The 17,973-nt window shown below is 34.9% G+C and overlaps 1 protein-coding gene across 1 annotated transcript in view; it reads right to left on the bottom strand.

Moving 5' to 3' along the window:
* Positions 1 to 1,062: 1,062 nt before the first annotated feature.
* The window catches only part of LOC113508358 (semaphorin-2A-like), a 60,199-nt gene continuing 43,288 nt past the window's right edge, over positions 1,063 to 17,973 (bottom strand). The window contains exons 2-14 of the mRNA XM_026891337.1: positions 17,589 to 17,676; positions 15,232 to 15,283; positions 13,008 to 13,178; positions 11,128 to 11,398; positions 9,899 to 10,129; positions 9,480 to 9,625; positions 7,984 to 8,099; positions 7,049 to 7,203; positions 6,610 to 6,799; positions 5,576 to 5,851; positions 5,327 to 5,461; positions 4,994 to 5,102; positions 1,063 to 3,175 (exon numbers count right to left, since the gene is read on the bottom strand). Of these exons, the coding sequence (XP_026747138.1) occupies positions 3,101 to 3,175; positions 4,994 to 5,102; positions 5,327 to 5,461; positions 5,576 to 5,851; positions 6,610 to 6,799; positions 7,049 to 7,203; positions 7,984 to 8,099; positions 9,480 to 9,625; positions 9,899 to 10,129; positions 11,128 to 11,398; positions 13,008 to 13,178; positions 15,232 to 15,283; positions 17,589 to 17,676 (2,015 nt within the window). The 3' untranslated portion in view covers positions 1,063 to 3,100. The remainder of the gene's footprint in view (positions 3,176 to 4,993; positions 5,103 to 5,326; positions 5,462 to 5,575; positions 5,852 to 6,609; positions 6,800 to 7,048; positions 7,204 to 7,983; positions 8,100 to 9,479; positions 9,626 to 9,898; positions 10,130 to 11,127; positions 11,399 to 13,007; positions 13,179 to 15,231; positions 15,284 to 17,588; positions 17,677 to 17,973) is intronic.

The raw sequence follows: 17,973 nt of genomic DNA, 5'->3' as shown, positions 1-17,973 counted from the left end.
AAGAATAGCTTATTATTGAGAATTTCAGTTATAATCTCGCGTAAATTTTTTTGGAGAGCCATAACTAGGAAAGCACATTAAAGTTTCGCCATTATAGATATTAATTAAAATTAATATTTTTGTGAAAAGTTTGGTCGTTTTGTAATTTAAATGGTATTATGGAGTTGATCACACTTGCCGCGCCGCCGTAATCCTTACTGTCGCCGATGCTCAGGTTGTTGACACGCGTTCGAAAAGGCTCAGTCACGCCGAAACTGATTTATTATTTTCAATTCTGAATATTGGCGAGTATTTTTTGTTCAATGAATATGGTCTTGATAGTTTTGAGTAATCTCATCCAAACCTTGACTAATCAAGCTATACAAATAGCTTGGGGGGTAGCTTTTTTTAAATGACTCCCGTATTGATAAAATTAACCTTCAAGTTTCGTAAGCCTTCAAGTGACATACAGAAAGACGCCCGGACTCAGTAAAAGCTTGTCTTACGCAGGGATCGAACCCAGCGTTACCTGATAATCAGTCGGCTCTACGGGCAGTCAATAAATAAAATTGCGTCACATTAGAATTAGTTCATTCATGTTAGATTGTAGTCACTAAGCATTAATAACTGATTTCAAAAACTATTTTGCCCTATTTTTTTTGTCTAATTGTATTAGACAAAAAAAACAAAATACTTATTAAACAAAAAACTGAATTTTAATTTGTAGGGTAGGTTTACTAGATTTTTTTGCCACATTTTTTTTCACTTTTTATATCTAGTAGCAATAGAATAGCTGTAGTGTGTGTAGAATAGCTGTGTGTATCTAACTAGCTGTTGCCCTCGACTTCGTCCGCGTGGTTAGAAGAAATTGCGACTATAACTTGAGATTTAAACTATCCTATCTCTCAAGTTGGATCGAACTGCACATGGTGTGCGAATTTTATTATAATCGGTTTAGTGGTTTAGGAGTCCATTGAGGACAAACATTGTGACACGAGATTTATATATATTAAGATATACAAAAAATACCACAGTTGGATATTTGTGTCTCAAGGCGAGCCAAGTATTAAAATAAAACGAATATTAGATCTAAAATAATTTATTTTCTTGTTTCTTTTATAAAACAATCGCTTACAATCTACCTTAATTACAATCTTTACAATAAACATATTTCATAGCGTTTCTTCTACATTTATATTTATTTACAATATTTTTTTACAATAACATTTGAGTAATGAAATTACCGTTAATTTATAAACAAATCATGTAATAAAAATAAACGAGAAGACTACTTTAACACTGCACTGTTTAACCCTGAACTGCATTAACAACAAACAATAATTAATGACATTCGTTTCCCGCCTGGCGATATTACAGGGTCCACAAGTGCAGTTTATAATTATTTCAGGGTAATTAATGGTCTTTCCGTAGTCCAACAGAACCCAATCATTGGCTAGCACAACAATAAATAACAAGTCAGAGTAGTCTGTAACTAATCAGGGCTCGCGGCCGTAACATCCACATATAAGTCGCACGTCTTCACATCTTATACACTAACAATTTTGCTCAAATACAATCTCTATCTACTTTCTGCAGATCATTTTAATATAATACTGGTGACTATAATTCAGTGGAACGTTATTGCTTTATTTTACGAATGAATCGCTTAACAACTATCATCATTAATCTTCTTTACACAGTACACAAAAATATTATCTACTCAATAAATTTTTAATAAGTTTTTTTTTATTATAATGTAAGCATGCTTCACAAGGCACTATTCTAGCGAGATTATTATAAACTCAACTGAAAACACGACCAACTATTAAATTCGGTTTCAAAGTCCGAAGTCGGGCCTAAAATTACATTTTATGGCAACAAATCAATAACAACCTTTTGAAACAAAAACCGCATAATAGATGTGGAACAGTTTTGTAACACGCAACAGTTAGCCGCTACTCCAACGCAACAAACAAATGATGGTCTACAAGTCTACGCATCACGCTGACACGGTACAAATAAGCATGTCGTCATACAATATAATATCTTACATCTAAGTTGGCGTTTGTATTGCTCATTATTTTAAACACTCCCAAAGCTGGGACCACGACCTCTCCTATAAATAAGTTTTAGGTACTTCACTTGTCAAGTACGGGCTCTCGAATCGATTGCACCAAACTTAAACTTTATTTATGAACTTAGTTAACACAAGGAACTGTCACATTTTTCATAGCTATTAAATAAAGTTGCGAGTAAATGTAAATATCTTCGTAAAATATTGGTGCAATCAAAATTTGTGCTTTGTGGTACTTAAAAATGTTAATACTCTTTTCGCAAATTAATTTTATCACAACGTACAATTTATTTGCCAGCACAATGATCCAATGAGAACTGATATCACAGCATTTTATATAGGTGTGTTCACACCTTTATAATTTGTTTTTCGACATAATATTTACAGTAGAATTTCATTGCGAAGGCGAACGGCAAAACTACTCGTTCATTGAAGCGCTAACAACTTTCGACGAGACAATTGTCCTCACTATATTATACTCAGTCGCTTTCGTTAATATTTTATTTAATCTTGATTACTTAGAACTAATATAAACTATACGATACTTTTATGTTTACAAATAAAACTTGGAGAAAGTTGAACAGAAGTCATTCATCCATCACTGCAGTCTTGGGTACGGACAACAAATCTATTTTAACAGATCATCCCCTCACTACATTATCGTCCCCTTTTAGTTTGAGTCCCTTACTACTGATTCTCGTCACTCAACTCGTACTAAATTAAGCTTGTTCATTTCGCTGACAGTTTTAATTTAAGTGAGAACACTCTTTATTGGACAACATGGCCATAGATGTCGCTTTGTATTTAACTATACTTGACAATTAAAAAATTCGTAAAGGACTCAATCTAATATAAGGAAAGTATTGATTTAAAATGTTTGCAAGCTGCTTAATTTGTTTCAAATTAATATCTAAGGGAGTTTTAGTCGAGGAGTGATATCATAGTAAGGGTATGAGGGTAGGTAGCGTCTGCAAAATATCGGCTAGTTTACGTTAGCGTGGCTCGGTGTGTGTAATCGTTCATTAATCACTAGCGAGCTGTGCCCTATCACCGCAGCGAAGCCACGATCTCGTTGGACATACTGTTTTGCTGGCTCGATGCATTCAGGCTTTTGGAGCATTGCTGAAATACACAATATCTATCAATAAATTTCCCTGAAAAGGGAACGTCGTTGCAGTGAAAGATTGGATACAAATCGTTGCCAATAAAGAATTTCTAGAGCCAAATTCGAAAGTACTTGAAATTGAAATTTTTGGAACCGTTACAAGATATTGATGTATGGTGGAAGTTTACATAAGTATGGTGTTTGCGATATAAATGTTAATTTATTTATATCGATATCTTTCATGGGTATGCATAATGTTGTAACGGTGCTCGTAAAAACGATACCAATGACAGTTAGATGCCTACTTCAATCGTTTCACATAAATAAAATTTGTCTATCTTTCTGAATGTCTCATAGTACGTGATAAGTGGACATAAACTTTCCGGTTTATGGAGTTCAAATTAAGCTTTCAAACCAAAGCTTTATTTTAATTATTTATTTAAACCAAAGCTTTATTTATTTTAATTTATTTTACAAATCTTATCGGCTACAATTCAAGCAATTCAAAAACCTTATCGACTAAACGTTTTCTTTTAATTCTATCGACCAGGAAGTATTTTTATAATAAACTAAACTGAAAGTATGTATAAGTCTTCAACACTTCAGCGTTAATAACGATTTGGGAAAATCGACTCTACCTCATTTTGAATAGAGCTCTTGTTAAAACGACCAATGTAGGGAGGGCTAGTGTACAAGTTTATAGGGCCCTCACGAATGTAAGTAATTACGCACCATAATGTTATTAACTATTCATACCACAATGTTAACATAAAACTTGTGAATAGGCTGTAATAAGGCTCCAAAGTTTTAAAAATAAAACACTGCCTTCGATTGGTGATTTGATAACAGTAGTTAGTTACGGCACTTCAATTACAAAAAGTATAAAAGAACAAACTGAAAAAAACTAAATCTACCTAACTCTGTATTAGAAATGCTTGCTAAAAGTACCGAAAGTGGACTCTTGAATACTTGTTCAGTGTGTTCTACACATTGTATTTAAAATACACACAACGGCAAATACTACTCCTAAAATAAATCAAACCTTCATGAATGACGTCATATTGTTCCTAAAGTTTTCAAACTCACTTCTGAGTTTTGATGAGAAATAAATGTCATTCAAAATGAAATTAGATGGAAGATGTTGTATCAAATAGAGTCTGTCAGTACATTAGATTGTAAGTACAAATCTTAAAAAGCAGTGAAGTGAACCTTGAAAGAACCTGAAAACAAGATTAACGAGCTTGGGATGCGAGCCGATAAAACATGGACATGTTCCATTAGTTCGCATATGTTAAAATTGGCAGAAGCAACGTTTACTGCACGGAATGACCAATGATCCGTTTATAGTACGGCTAGACGATTGTGATTGAATAGTTTTTAGGATTGCGTTTGATGTTTCGAATGTATTTGATTGCAATGTTTTTTGTTCAAATTTATGGGGTTAAAGAATTCAGAATAAGCGTTTTACGAAGATGGGCAGACTATAGAGACCGTAGGTGAATTGGTGGTAGTCTTTGGGAATTGCCTAATTAATAAGCCCAAACAGTAGACAGTCTAAAGTCATCAAAATGTCATAGTATCTGAAGTTATTACAAATGTTTTTACTTGTCATTTGCAAACCACAGCACAGTGGTTTACCATGAGTATATCTCAATTAGATAATGAAATAGAAAACAAATGACTGTTTGGAATCGCGAATACTGTTTAAATAGCTATAAATAAGTAACAGACTCTTGTTTTAATTTAATTGACATACAGTCACGTTTGACATACTTTAGACCTACTTATGTATCGAACAGTGAAGAAATGTGAAGGTCAGCATAATTATGTCTTACCATTTGCCGCGACTCCCAAGCCTTCATAGCACTCTTGTATTTCTCAAACTCATGACACCAGTCGGAGTACACTTGCTTGTACTCTTGCGATTTACTCGGCTGTGTGCACCTGTTATAACATACATTGTTTACGATACTGTTTAATCTCTTTATTTGCCGGTTTTAGGACCAAAGGACCAAGTACATAACGAAAAAGTGTTTGTTTTACTTAAAGTAATAGGGAGATTTCTGATCCATATTAGACACCAAGTCAAGTCAGTCTTAAATTTGGCTATCATATGTTTATCAAAGTTGCAATGGAACTATCAACGGGTTATTGAACAATCCACTTACCTATGTATATCGATGTCCAAATTATAAGAGGCGATTAATGTCGGTCCGAAGTAACACTCGTACCGTCCTCGATCTGATTCTGTCACCGACAGCAGCACCAGACCTCGTTCTGATGTTTGTAGGACCCGGTCCCAACTATGACAACATAAATGTATTATTAAATAAAACTTTTTCAACAAATAGAAAGTTATTTGTGAGGATCTATTAGGATATAGAGGTTTTTACACTTTAAAATTATATGAAACTTACTTATAATTAATTTTGTACCGTCCTTTCTCCCTAGAATGGTGGTACCATATTACGTGTTGGTCTTTCAGCGCTTCAGGTGTCTTCCCGTAAGCGGCCAGGTGTACACTCTGCCCGTACCCTGCCCTCACGGTCTTTAGAGGCGCACTCGCCTCGCATATTGAAGGTGTTGAGTTTGTCGCGTCATGAAGCAACCCAGGACTGTATGGACGGCAAGCTCCCACTTCTTTGTCCCAACCGCAGTAAGGATCCAAGACACATCGCACACAGCTATCGTATCTACACAAAACAAATACCATTTTATTTTATGTTCAGTTAAAGCAAATAATTAGCCGGACCACTTTTTGCTCTACTTCTACGAAGTCAGTTTAAATTGTCACTGCAAAGTTACTTGGAAAAAATCACAGACATTTTTACAAAGCAAAACACTTTTATTTCAATTAATAACTTTATAAAACTAAACTAACCGACCAACAAACAAGTTACCAAGAAATACCAATTACGCACGACTTTGTGGCTAATTTAACATAGAAATAACCCCACATGGCAGGAAATGTAATAACGCCTGACATATACACATTATTATTAAAAAAGGGTTCTATAAACAGCAGTTGTTGGTGCTATCAGTAAGATTAAAATTACAAAATTAACACACGCATAAGAATTACAAATACTATACCAAGTATTCGACAGAAAGGACCAATTCTATTCAAACGTCAATAACAGCTGTTAGAGACAGAGCGACCTTTGCGAGAGAGCTACAGCTAAATCCTTAACTTCAAAACAATTGTAAAAGGACAATAAAGGATGACAATCTGGACAACATAAACTGACACGTTTGCAACAGCCTTAAGGTGGTTCGAGTGAGATGCAAGTGCACAAAAGCTTCGGCGAAAAAAGGAGAGCGTTAGTTTGTACAAAGTTTATATATCATACCATAGTTATCGGGCGCCATTCTAGTTCCGATTTAATTGGCGGCAGGCGTTTGGTTTAACTGTCTAAATCTGTTCCAAAGAAAAAACTGGATGATACCATACCGGTGTGTGCAGGCTCTCAGTGGCAGCTGTCGCAGGCGGTTGTCGGTGGCGAGGTAGAGCGAGTGCAGGCGGCGAGAGAGCGCGAGCGCACGCACTGGCTCGTCGCCTGCGGCGCGCCATACGTCCGCCACACGCGACCCACCGCCCCCACCCCCTGCCCACTGCACTATCTTGTATACTTCTCCTGCACCTATTGATTATGTTCGGTATTTAGTTATATGTTGAGTTTTGGTTGCATTTTGTGGAAGATAAGAGAAACCTTGGCAAGAAAAATATATTTTAAAAATTTTTGCACGCATTTATCTTACTTTCAATATTAACAACATTAAAAGGCGATGGACTCAATAAAACTTATAATTTCGATCGGTTAAAGATTATCTCAGTGGTAAATGACAAAAATAGAACTATTATACTTAATCTGTTATAGTTGTACACTTACTGGATCCGGCGTAAAACACGGTGTAAGTGATATCGTCGCCTAGCATATCAACAAACTGTCTGTCGACCACTAGGGTAGTGAGTACTAAGTCCCGTTTGTAGAACGCCGGCGTGTCTCCCTCATGACGCACAGCTGAATCCATCAACGGATGAGACCTAAAATACACACAACTTCAAACTCACGTTCACTCAAATTTCCTATCCATTAGTGAAAGGCCTTGGTAATTAATAGCAGTTTTAAAAGCATAGACTGACTTTTAATGGTCGAAAATTTAAAAATTAGGACCAAGTTAAATCCATTTTAAATTTGATAATTTACTGACGGCGTGCTCCGAATATGAAGTTCCGTGCAAATTACGGGCAAGCAACTAGTAGTTGGGTCCGTACCCAAGTTGAAACTGATTGTCAATTACTAAATATGTTAAGGCATAAGTTCCCCAAATTAGAATAGAGCAGGAATCCCGCCGCACCATCAATTAGTGTGTGACCCAATTAAAGGATACGCGTCGAACTAACACCACCTCTAACCTCACTCAGATTAGTCCCACGAGAGCAAGATTAAACTCCTATATAACCAATATCTTGAATGTTAGCACAACAGTTAATTCAGTTCATTTATCATGCGGACTTGTAAATGAGCGCCATTTATTTTAAGTATAGTTTTAAATACAGCGGCTGTTATATGAGCGTAGATAGATGAGAGTGTAATGACCGTAATTTACAGATATAAATGTCGTTGCATATGTTTAGTCGGAATGTAAGTTTAAATCTTTATTTGTGCATGCTATACACAAGGTGGAAGCGAGACGATGGGCTACATGGCCTATAAAGGTGTCTCCTTCACACAAGCTGCCAGAGCCTTATTTTTAGCTGCGGCAGACTAGCATAGTTCTTAAGTAATAGTTTAACGTCACTTTTTTGTAAGTTCGTTTTTACCTGATAAAGTTAAGGACATTGTCGGGGAGAGCTTCGGTGTTGTTGACGCAAGTTCCAGGCCTGGGGACGGGCACGCGAGCCCTAAGCACTGGTAGCCACGCCGAACTTGATGATGCCTAAACATACAGATTGTTCATGCAAATACACATGGAAATCATCATAAGGCTATTTATTTGTCTCAGTACTCGGTAGTGTAACTATTCGACATAAAGATGTGTTTAGACATTCAGACAGATTTCAAAAAAGTATTGGTTAAGTATTTTTCATTTTATCACGTCATTCAAAAGTATGGAAGACTAAAAGAATATAAGTATGGTAGTGGGGGCTTAAAACGCCACTTGGTAGTAAAAAGCGTACTTTTATGTGACGTCACACCAGATTTTAAAAATAAAACACATAATACACAGCTAATGTTTTTCGGAAATCTGTCTGACTAAACATTATTTTTTTCAGGTTATTGAGTATTTAGACCATTAAAAAAATCTCGAAATAATCTGAAATGTTTCAAGTTCCGCGAAAATCGTTGTCCTTTTTTACAGTGCAAAAATACAGTATGCACGTAGACTAAAATATATCTCTGTAATGACTCATTAACACGCCCACTACACACAACAAAAGTTTCTACCACTTACTAGACTAGATAAACAGTAGTTACAAAACTTCATTTCTCGTACATTAAGACGAATACGAAGCTTCAGTTACATAACATGAATAAGTAAAGTTAAGATCAAAATATAGAGTAACTAGCTGTTGCCCGCGACTTCGTTCCCGTGGGTAGAAGAAGATGTAAGTTATGATTTATACCCGTCCTGTTTTTTTTCACATTTTCCATTGTATCTTCGCTCCTATTAGTCGCAGCGTGATGGTTTATAGCCTAAAGCCTTCCTCGATTAATTGTCTACTCAACACAAAAAGAATTTTTCAATTTGGACCAGTAGTTCCTGAGATTAGCGCGTTCAAACAAACAAACAAACAAACTCTTCAGGTTTATATATTAGTATAGATTATTCATAACTAGGGTACTAATAAGATTAAATCCCCTGCGAGCTGGTAAGATGTAACAGTGGTAACACATTTAAACTATTTCTAGTATGTAATAAATATTACGCGTGTATTCTGTTGTGTATTGCTGTGTCGCCATTATAGTATGGCGCTTATGTAATTGTAAAAAAAATCCTGTTTTGCCGGGGATGTTTCAATCGGCGCTGACAAATAGGAATGGCTAACATCAGTATGAAAGTGACGTATGTTATAGAAGTTTCTTACCACATGTTTATGTAGTCAAGTGGCACATACTTGTAATTTTACACATTGAACAAGAGCTGATAATTTTGTCATAAATTATAGCCAAGTGTTTCTCAAATAACAATCAGACGCTTAAAATGTAGATATTCCAAAATAAAAGCAGACTAATTGAATAAATAAGTGCAATCCATTTTCAAATAGTCCATTTGCTGTTTTTTTTAAACTTCTAAAAAGGTTACATTATGAATTACCTGTTCTTTAAATCTCCCAGCGAATGCTTCTTGGATATCATCCATAGCGAAGGTGCATATCGCTGAACCCACCAGTCCGTCGCTGGCGCCCGTCGTGAACGCCGCGTAAAACTTTGTGGGCTCGTCCGGCATTTGATACACGCTCTCTATACCAGACAATTTACGTGTTACTTTATAGAAAACAATTTGAATAACATAAGAAAAGTTGTAAAATTGAAATTGAAAGATTTTATGGGTGACACAGGAAATAGTCTTGTCCTCTTCTCTTGTCCTCAGTAAAAGAGCATAGACCTTATATAGACACATTACTGTACAGTTTATGAAAACCTTTTAGCATATCAACTTAAAGTGAACGTTACAAAAAGCTACTAAAATGAAAGCAATCATCACAAAGCAAAATAAAATTAGTTCGAACTCACGAATTTCATCAAAGTAGAAGGGGAACTCTCCGGGTATACTGCAATTAAGGCGGGCCTTCAAATATGTGGCCCAGTTCTGGCTTAATATATGTTTTCCACCGGTATCTTGTTTACAGACTCTTGCAACTCTCGAGTACACCGCTTTCCCGCAGTTCATAAACTCCACAGCGGTTTCGCGGAAGAAGAAGAAGACATACTCGCCGACGTCGAAAGAACCGACGAAATTAGTTTCTGAGACAAAACAAAAGAGGTTGTCAATGCTGCCGAACATCCAAACACATTAATTTTAAGTACGGTACGGATTAAGCTTTCAGATGTCAATTTCATCAGCAAATGTGTGTATTGTCAAGATCTTGGAATGGTTCAAATAAAATTTTCCGTCTTGAACATTTCCAATAACTAATAAAAATGTAGGCTTTTATTTCGGGTCGTTTAGCTGACAGGTCAGACATTGTACAAGGTTCTTCTTTATTTCCTTTTATGTTACTACGATAAAGAGTAAGCACCTATAGGTTTTATCGTAGTCTCGTAAAAGAAAGTACGGAATAAGGGACAAAGACCCAATATCCCGATTAATATAATGAACGTACCCTGCTTTATTTATCCAATAAAGCTTAAATTTTGCATAAAGCAGCTTTTGCACGCGCTTTGAGCAATCTAAAACAATATGTAGGTGATAATTTCCGCATTACTGCTTAAATTGAATTATATTTTTTAATTTTCAACAGTAACAGCGTAATAATTCTTTGTTCGTAAGAATGCAAGAGACAGTTTGTTAAAAGCGAAAACAAATAAAATTATTTCCTTGAAACGTGTACAGACATCAATAACGATTTTGTATTTGTAAATGTATGGAGATATTTTTTTATTAACAATAGATGATAATAATTTTAGTGTTTTATCGCTGGGAACGAGCAAACAATAAGCATTTCCATTAATGAATAGTTATTTAAAAACAATTTATGATGGATTACAGTGATTTTATGTCAAGAGCTTATGAGGAAACGCCCGTAAATTAAACTTTTAAATTATTTTTAAAACAAAATGCCTATTTTGTTATTTTGTTGGGTTTCATTTTCCTCATTCCAATGGCAAATATGACTTGGTATCTCAGCGCAAAAAGTGTCCTCGCTTTAAATGGGCTTAAAGAATCAAAACAACATACAAAATGAAAGCTTACTCCATATCTCCAGTAATGACTTTAATATATGTATGTAGTTATTACTTACTGTCAAGCCACTTCGAATCGTATTTCAACGTTCGCTTGAAGTTAAACTTCTTCTGTCCCGTACGAAAGTCGTACAGATCATTGCGAAATATGACTGGATCTGCTTTCGTGAATTCTGCATTGGTTCCCGCGTAGAGAGTGGGCAGGCCACCAGGGTTGCCTGCCGTCACCCACACGGCAGTGCTGTTGTCTGCCGGGTCGTAAGGACACTTCGCCACCCCTAGCCCTACGCCCGGCACGTACTCATGTCGAGGAAGGTGCGTGAGGTTCAACTAAGTAAAAAAGGAAATTATTTTTTTAAAGAAAGTAGACTTGCGAGCTGTCAGGAAACATTAAAATTTGAAGAATATAGTATAATATAGTAAAATGTAAGTACGTTAAGCCGTCGCGCGTCGTTTGCAGCGCCTGATAATCTAGAAGCACATTGATTTTCCATTCGTGGTAAAGTGCTCTATATCTTACCTATTCTCGGGCCCTAAAATATGAGAGAATACTAAGAGGTCTCAAACTGTTAGAGCGCTCTTAAAAGCATTGCTTCAAGTAACTATCTACTCCTGATTTATGTTTTAGAGGCGGTATTTTCGATTAAGAATTTGAACATCTCTATTAAAATATGGATACTGGATTTTGTTTATGGACGTTTCAAAGGGTGAAATATACGTAACCATTTTGTTAGTACGTGCACGAAGATTTCACTAATAGGAAAGTCTTGTATGTACCTTAAATAATAATAAGAAAAGCTCCTATAAACATACACGAATACACACACATGAAAGTGAGATTATTCAAGGCAAGCCACTAACGAACACGAGGCTTAATGATGACGGCAAAGAGAATTGTACCTAGATACTAGAAACATAGGTACTATAGGCACCTATAGGTAAGGGAATTAAACACAGTACTTCGAATTCCGCTTAGCTTCGAAGGTAAATTGAGGATGAAGGTACATCAATCTTACATTCAGGACGAACTAGTTCGAGCTGATAGTTACTAACCCGAGATCCAACAACTTAATGATGATAGAAGCCATTAACCGTTTTACTGTTATCGTTAAGCGAATGTAACAGATAGCCGTTAGATGCAAAGACTAAATTATCTTTATAAACTTACTGACCGTCGCGTCGAGTCGGAATTAATTGGTGTGGTAATTAAGCTAATCTCATAAACACTTAGATTTTAAATTGGGGATTAGATTCGAGACCCTTTTGTGTATCCTTAATTGCTTTTAAAATGCCTGATTTTTTAAAATTTGAATAAGTTTTGACTCTGATTTTGTGACATGTTATATGTTTTATTTATCTATTTTGCTACGCGCTGACGATAGAAATGTTCAGGTATGTATAAGAAGCTTATAGTATTGTTACTCAATCCTTAAATCTTAGCTAACTCGAACACCGTGTGTAAGAAACACGGTAAATCGATTCGAACCACCTGACGTAGGCAATTAACACAAATCGCGGCCAAATTCTAAAGCAATTTGAACTGACATAGAAATTGCCTGCGAAGAAAATAACACGAATAACGTAAGTCATGTGTATTTGAATGTTTTCAATTTAGGGTACGAATAGTTCTTGGTACACGACTAAGTTCTACGGAAATAATTTGGAATAGAAAAAGAATCAGACTCGGCAATTCTAGGTGACGTTTATATTTTTTATAAACTTCTTAGAGCCAATGCAGACTGCATACAGACTTATCAGCAGATACTTTAACCGTATTGAACTTTTACTAGGGAAGTCATCAAGAGCCACAACTTTCCTTCAGGCAGAATAGAAAAAGAAAAATAAATAAGTAGGTACAAGACGTTTAAATAAACCTTCACCTATTCTCTTGCTCAAATCATTCGCGTAAATTACCTAACACTACCAAACAAATACTCACATAGACCACCCAATCCTTGGGGCTGTGTGCATTAGTCCCGCACACGTAGAGCCGCTCGCCGTCCCCCAGGGGCTGCAGCACGCGGATGTGGTTCCTGCACTCAAAGGGCTCTGATTTGCCCTTGCTCACACACCTCGCCACATTACTCGCCTCCAACAATAACGCGTCCCGCTGCAAAACATACACTTAGAACCTCCATACATATGACAGAACTCAGCATATCGGTTCAGTTAATGACAATCAAAAACAGACTTTAACACTGTTACTAAAAAGTGCATAATTGTTTGAGAAATTAGTGTAGTTGTTATTTCTTTGTCAAGTTTTTGTGATCTTTCGGTTTACAGTTTTAAAGTTTATTTTCGAGTGTTATAAAAAAACGCTTTTTGCTTGAAGCAGAATAGTTTATAGGTGAAAAAGGAGGTTGCTGTATTGAAGCTAGGTTTTCTGGTACATTTTGTCAAATGTTTTAGGTGAACTTGAAAGGTAAATCACTAGATACATTTAAATGTCCTTCTAAATACTAGAGATATAAGACTGTCATTATACTATACACCTAATGCTACAGACAAATTACCCTAGACACGTCTGCTAATACAGAAATCGTGTTGTGTGTGTACTCATAATGTAAGGTATATGTTTGCGTAAAAGCTCTGCTTGTATGATCAAGGATTATGACATACCTACTTCTAATGTAGTTATTATGTTTTAGTCTACTTAATCCTGCAATTTCAGAATTATGAATAAAGAAAAAAATAAAAATATAAATTTTGATTTTGATTTAATTATGAAAAGATTTACAAGTTAATTATAGAAACAAAAGAAAACACCACGTCGAAATAAGAAAGTAAAGAATATCTAAAAAAAGTATCCGTTTGTAGATTTTCAAATAATGTTACTTTTTGTATATTTATCGGACATCAATAACAAATATCGAAAGTAAAACACATCAAAGATGAAGAATGAGATGATGCTAGATTTTAACTTAGATACTCTATCATCTTAATTTTAGGTTTACGCGATACCTTAAGAAACACGTGTCCGTCATTTTTTTTTTAAATCAACTACGGACCAATTCGATTATTAAGGGGAGGTAATAGTATATTCACCTTTTATGATGCCTATGTTTCAAGCTTCAATAGATCGCAGCATAAATTTAGTAAAATATTACTGTTTGTCTCATGGTCAACGCCATGTTTGCCGACATTCTTTAGATTGTTTACTCAGACGAACATAAAGACACAAGTTGACGACGAATACAAAAATAATGCGCGACTACATATCAAACACATTTGGAATACACGTCTGCTCTGATTCAATGCCCTGAAAATAGTCTAGAAACCGTCTTTATATAGGTACTGAATAACGCTATACTTTTATTTAAGTACGTTTAAATAAAAATAAACCTTTATTTGGTGCTTATAAAAAGGTAAGTGTGAGTATCAGGTACCCAACACACTTGACGTACCTAAGTAGCAAATAAAACGCACACATCCTCCTTTATAACACGAATGTAAGGGTTTTAACGTCAGAAGAGTATGACACTTACGTGTGAAAATGTAGAAAAAGCTTATATGAAAGCAAGATGCATTAAAAATCTAGTGTAGTGCCTTTAGAATTCAGCAACCATAAGCAAGAGGTTCTTTCGCTTTATGAAAAAAGTCTCACAAGTAAATTTTAGGGACGCTCGCTTTTTTTTAGTGTTTACTCAATTTTGAATGCAGAACAGCTTTTTACCGTTTTAAGAATAAGAATTCCAGGGTAAACTTTTTTTATAAATCAGCCAGTATTGTGTTTTTGTGCTATCAGCATTAAACCTTTTTACTATTGCTATTGAAAATATGATCAATATTGCCTAACATTGATGACAACGCAGTTGGAATCAAACGTACACGTGATTGTAGGAATTGGGTTAAAACTCGTTATGCAGTGGGTACGTTTCCCTAGTAACCGAGACAATACTTGGCAGCTAAGTCTGTGGGATAAAGTTCTAAGCCAAACGGTTTCAGACTACGGAGCCCCGGATTTTAGAGATCCTCATTGCATAGTGCTCTCTAAATGTAACAAGCGATAGATTTAAATTCAACTTGGGTTACACGTGTTCCTATTCTTTTTACATTATGATTAGCCTTTTATTTCAACCATATTTGTACGTCACGTATTATTTCAAACTCAAATTTTAGACTTACTATATGAAGAGCTCATAAGTTTACATTTTGTTACTCACCTCACAATGTGATTGACTAATATCAGTCATATTTAATCTGAATACACGATCCCTGCAACAAAAGAAAACATTCAAATAAAATAGTTATGGTAATAACCGTAGCACAGTAGGAGGAGCACAAGATAATAATAGTTTCTTAGCTGCATTACGTATTCAAATAACAAAAGTAAGACAATCCACGGTGGAATCGAATGAGCGTCGGCTCTGTGGGCGGGTAGCATATGCACAGACATCCCGCTTTTTTTTCCTCTTTCCCCGTCCACTATCTGCTCAACGAATCGTATAAATTATGCAGAATTGTTAGCCGTTTAACATTAAATGCATTGTTAGTTAAATGAAAGACTTGCTAGCATTTAATTAATACCAATAATAGGTACTCTCCTCAAATTAATTTATTAGAGCGCTTGATTTAAGTTTATTAGATACGTGTGTACTTGTGGTCTTTCTTACATGTCTTAATTTATGGCCTCGACTGGTATTTGTTGGTTCACATAACATTTGTTAAAGTTAGTGTGAGAATTTGAGAATGTATCGTAGTTTGTGTACGAGATTTATTGATGTTCTTGTACTAGTACTTGCGAGAAACAGTTTCCACTTTCGAAATATCTAATGTGTTAATATTATTGCCGACAACTCGGAATCTATGACCTTCCTCTATAAAATCAATTATTTATTTGCTTTACGTTGTATTTTATTTTAAACAAAATTCCATTAAGAAATACGAGTAAAAGCACTCATCAATTAATTAACCATTTTATACGAAAGTTCAATTTTCTGCACAATTTTATGTCACAATCATATTACATTTATTTTGATTGCAGTCAAAAAGTAATTAAAAATAAATTTTATTTTGAAAAAGGAACAGCAGCAGTGAAGTTTATTTTACTATAACAATGACTGAATGAATAAGTAATATATTAATTTTAAATATAGAACTATAAATCATATTTTAAAAAGTCCACTCTACTTGATGAGGTAGGCAAAAAATTCACGCACACCTATCGAGGTAAAACGTGAATTGGACGGGGAATTACATAAAAAAAATATCATAAATGTGCATTACTTTACGCACGCCACATTTTGAGGTAGTGTTGCCAACCTCCGGGGAAATGTGAAAGAATGAATAACTTTTAGACGTGTGACGGATACGTGTCCAAAAAGACAAATAAACTGGAACAACAGGCTATCATACTCGTAGCGATGTATGAAATAAAATTATGTCACTTCCAGTTGTAGATCTTTTTACTTAGATGAAAAAAGTGGAATTAGAAATCTTTTGTAATTTATTTTTGTAGTCTACTTCAACGGCCTCTACAAATGATATAATATTTTTAATGACTGTTTGTAAGTTTCATTTAACCCTATGCTACAAAATATTTTCTAAGTTGTTAAAATTTCCCTCGTTTCAAGAAAATACAATAAAATTCTCATATATCACTAAGAACCTTCGTAGTAAGCAATTTGTGGTTTCTCCAAAGCTTACATACGTCACCCTTAAAACAAACAAAAAGTACAAATAAAAGTTGTCAGAAATTGGTGGATAATACGGTTTCATGTCTCAAGCCTATTTCCGTAGGGAAAATCAGTAGAACGGCGACTTGTAACAACTCTAATCAAGCACAATTGTTACCGTCGTATTTGGTTTGTGTTTCTGATAAAAAAAGCAAGTCTCATTAAAGTAATAACTGGTAAATAACCTAATACGCAAAGCGTTCTAGTTTATAATTTATGAGCATTATGATTTCCGTTTATTATTTAATTTTTCTATTGTATATTACTGTGGAAATTTGAATACTTACAGTTTTTTTTATAATAATATGCAATGCAAGTTTCGAAAGTCAATTTTAAATGCCGAATATATTTTTTTTTTTGACAGGAATATAAAACCTAAAATTACTGGCCAGCCAGAAGTGATAAATAATAATACCAGCCTCAGAAATAGGTCTCTAGCTGTAAAGTGAAGGTTAATGCATTTTATCACCACGCTAGCTCATTGCGGGCCGGCGATTTCAGTTTCCAATATTTACAACCCAGGTTCCTTCAAGATGTCTTTCTTCACGGTTTATCAGTAGTATCTCAAAAAAGAAAGTATGTCATCGTTGGCATCGAACCAGCACCTCGTGCATACAAATAAATGCATTGCCTTCACGACTGGTGGTAGCTTGGGGTGGTACGATAACAAAAGTAACATGACTAAACACTACATCACCTTTCTTAATATTTTTATCAAGAAGTGTAAAGCAAATAAGCTTTTGTAACAACACTTTATACTGAGGCTGAGTAACATTATTTATGTTTATAACATACACGTGTACCAGTTATGTCATAAAATTGCATCCCAGAAGTGTAATACTTACATAGCACCAACGTAAAGTGTGTTCCTCTCCTCGTTCAAATACAAAGTGCGGTAGAACAGACTGCCGCATGAGAATTCTCTTATATGATCTGTAACAAAGAAAATAATATTAAAAACTGACGTAAAATTAAAAACAAAATCATGCGTAATACTTACGAAATTTTAAAAAAAATTGTTTGTTGCTGGCCGTAAATAAAATAAATTAAAAAAAAGTTCCTATTGTTTTATTACGTAACAAAGTAGGTTGCACAAATATTCTAATCTTCATTGAAAAATACTGGCTTAGTTTGTAACTAGGTATGTAACTTATAAATAATGCTTGTTTACTTTATCAATTGCAATATTATTAGTAATATTTGCTGTATATAACTAAAACATCCCATAAA

Source organism: Trichoplusia ni, chromosome 2, assembly GCF_003590095.1.
Source record: "Trichoplusia ni isolate ovarian cell line Hi5 chromosome 2, tn1, whole genome shotgun sequence".
Taxonomy (NCBI): Eukaryota; Metazoa; Arthropoda; class Insecta; order Lepidoptera; family Noctuidae; genus Trichoplusia; species Trichoplusia ni.
The sequence above is the reverse complement of the archived record's forward strand: the minus strand, read 5'-3'. Positions and strand labels throughout refer to the sequence as shown.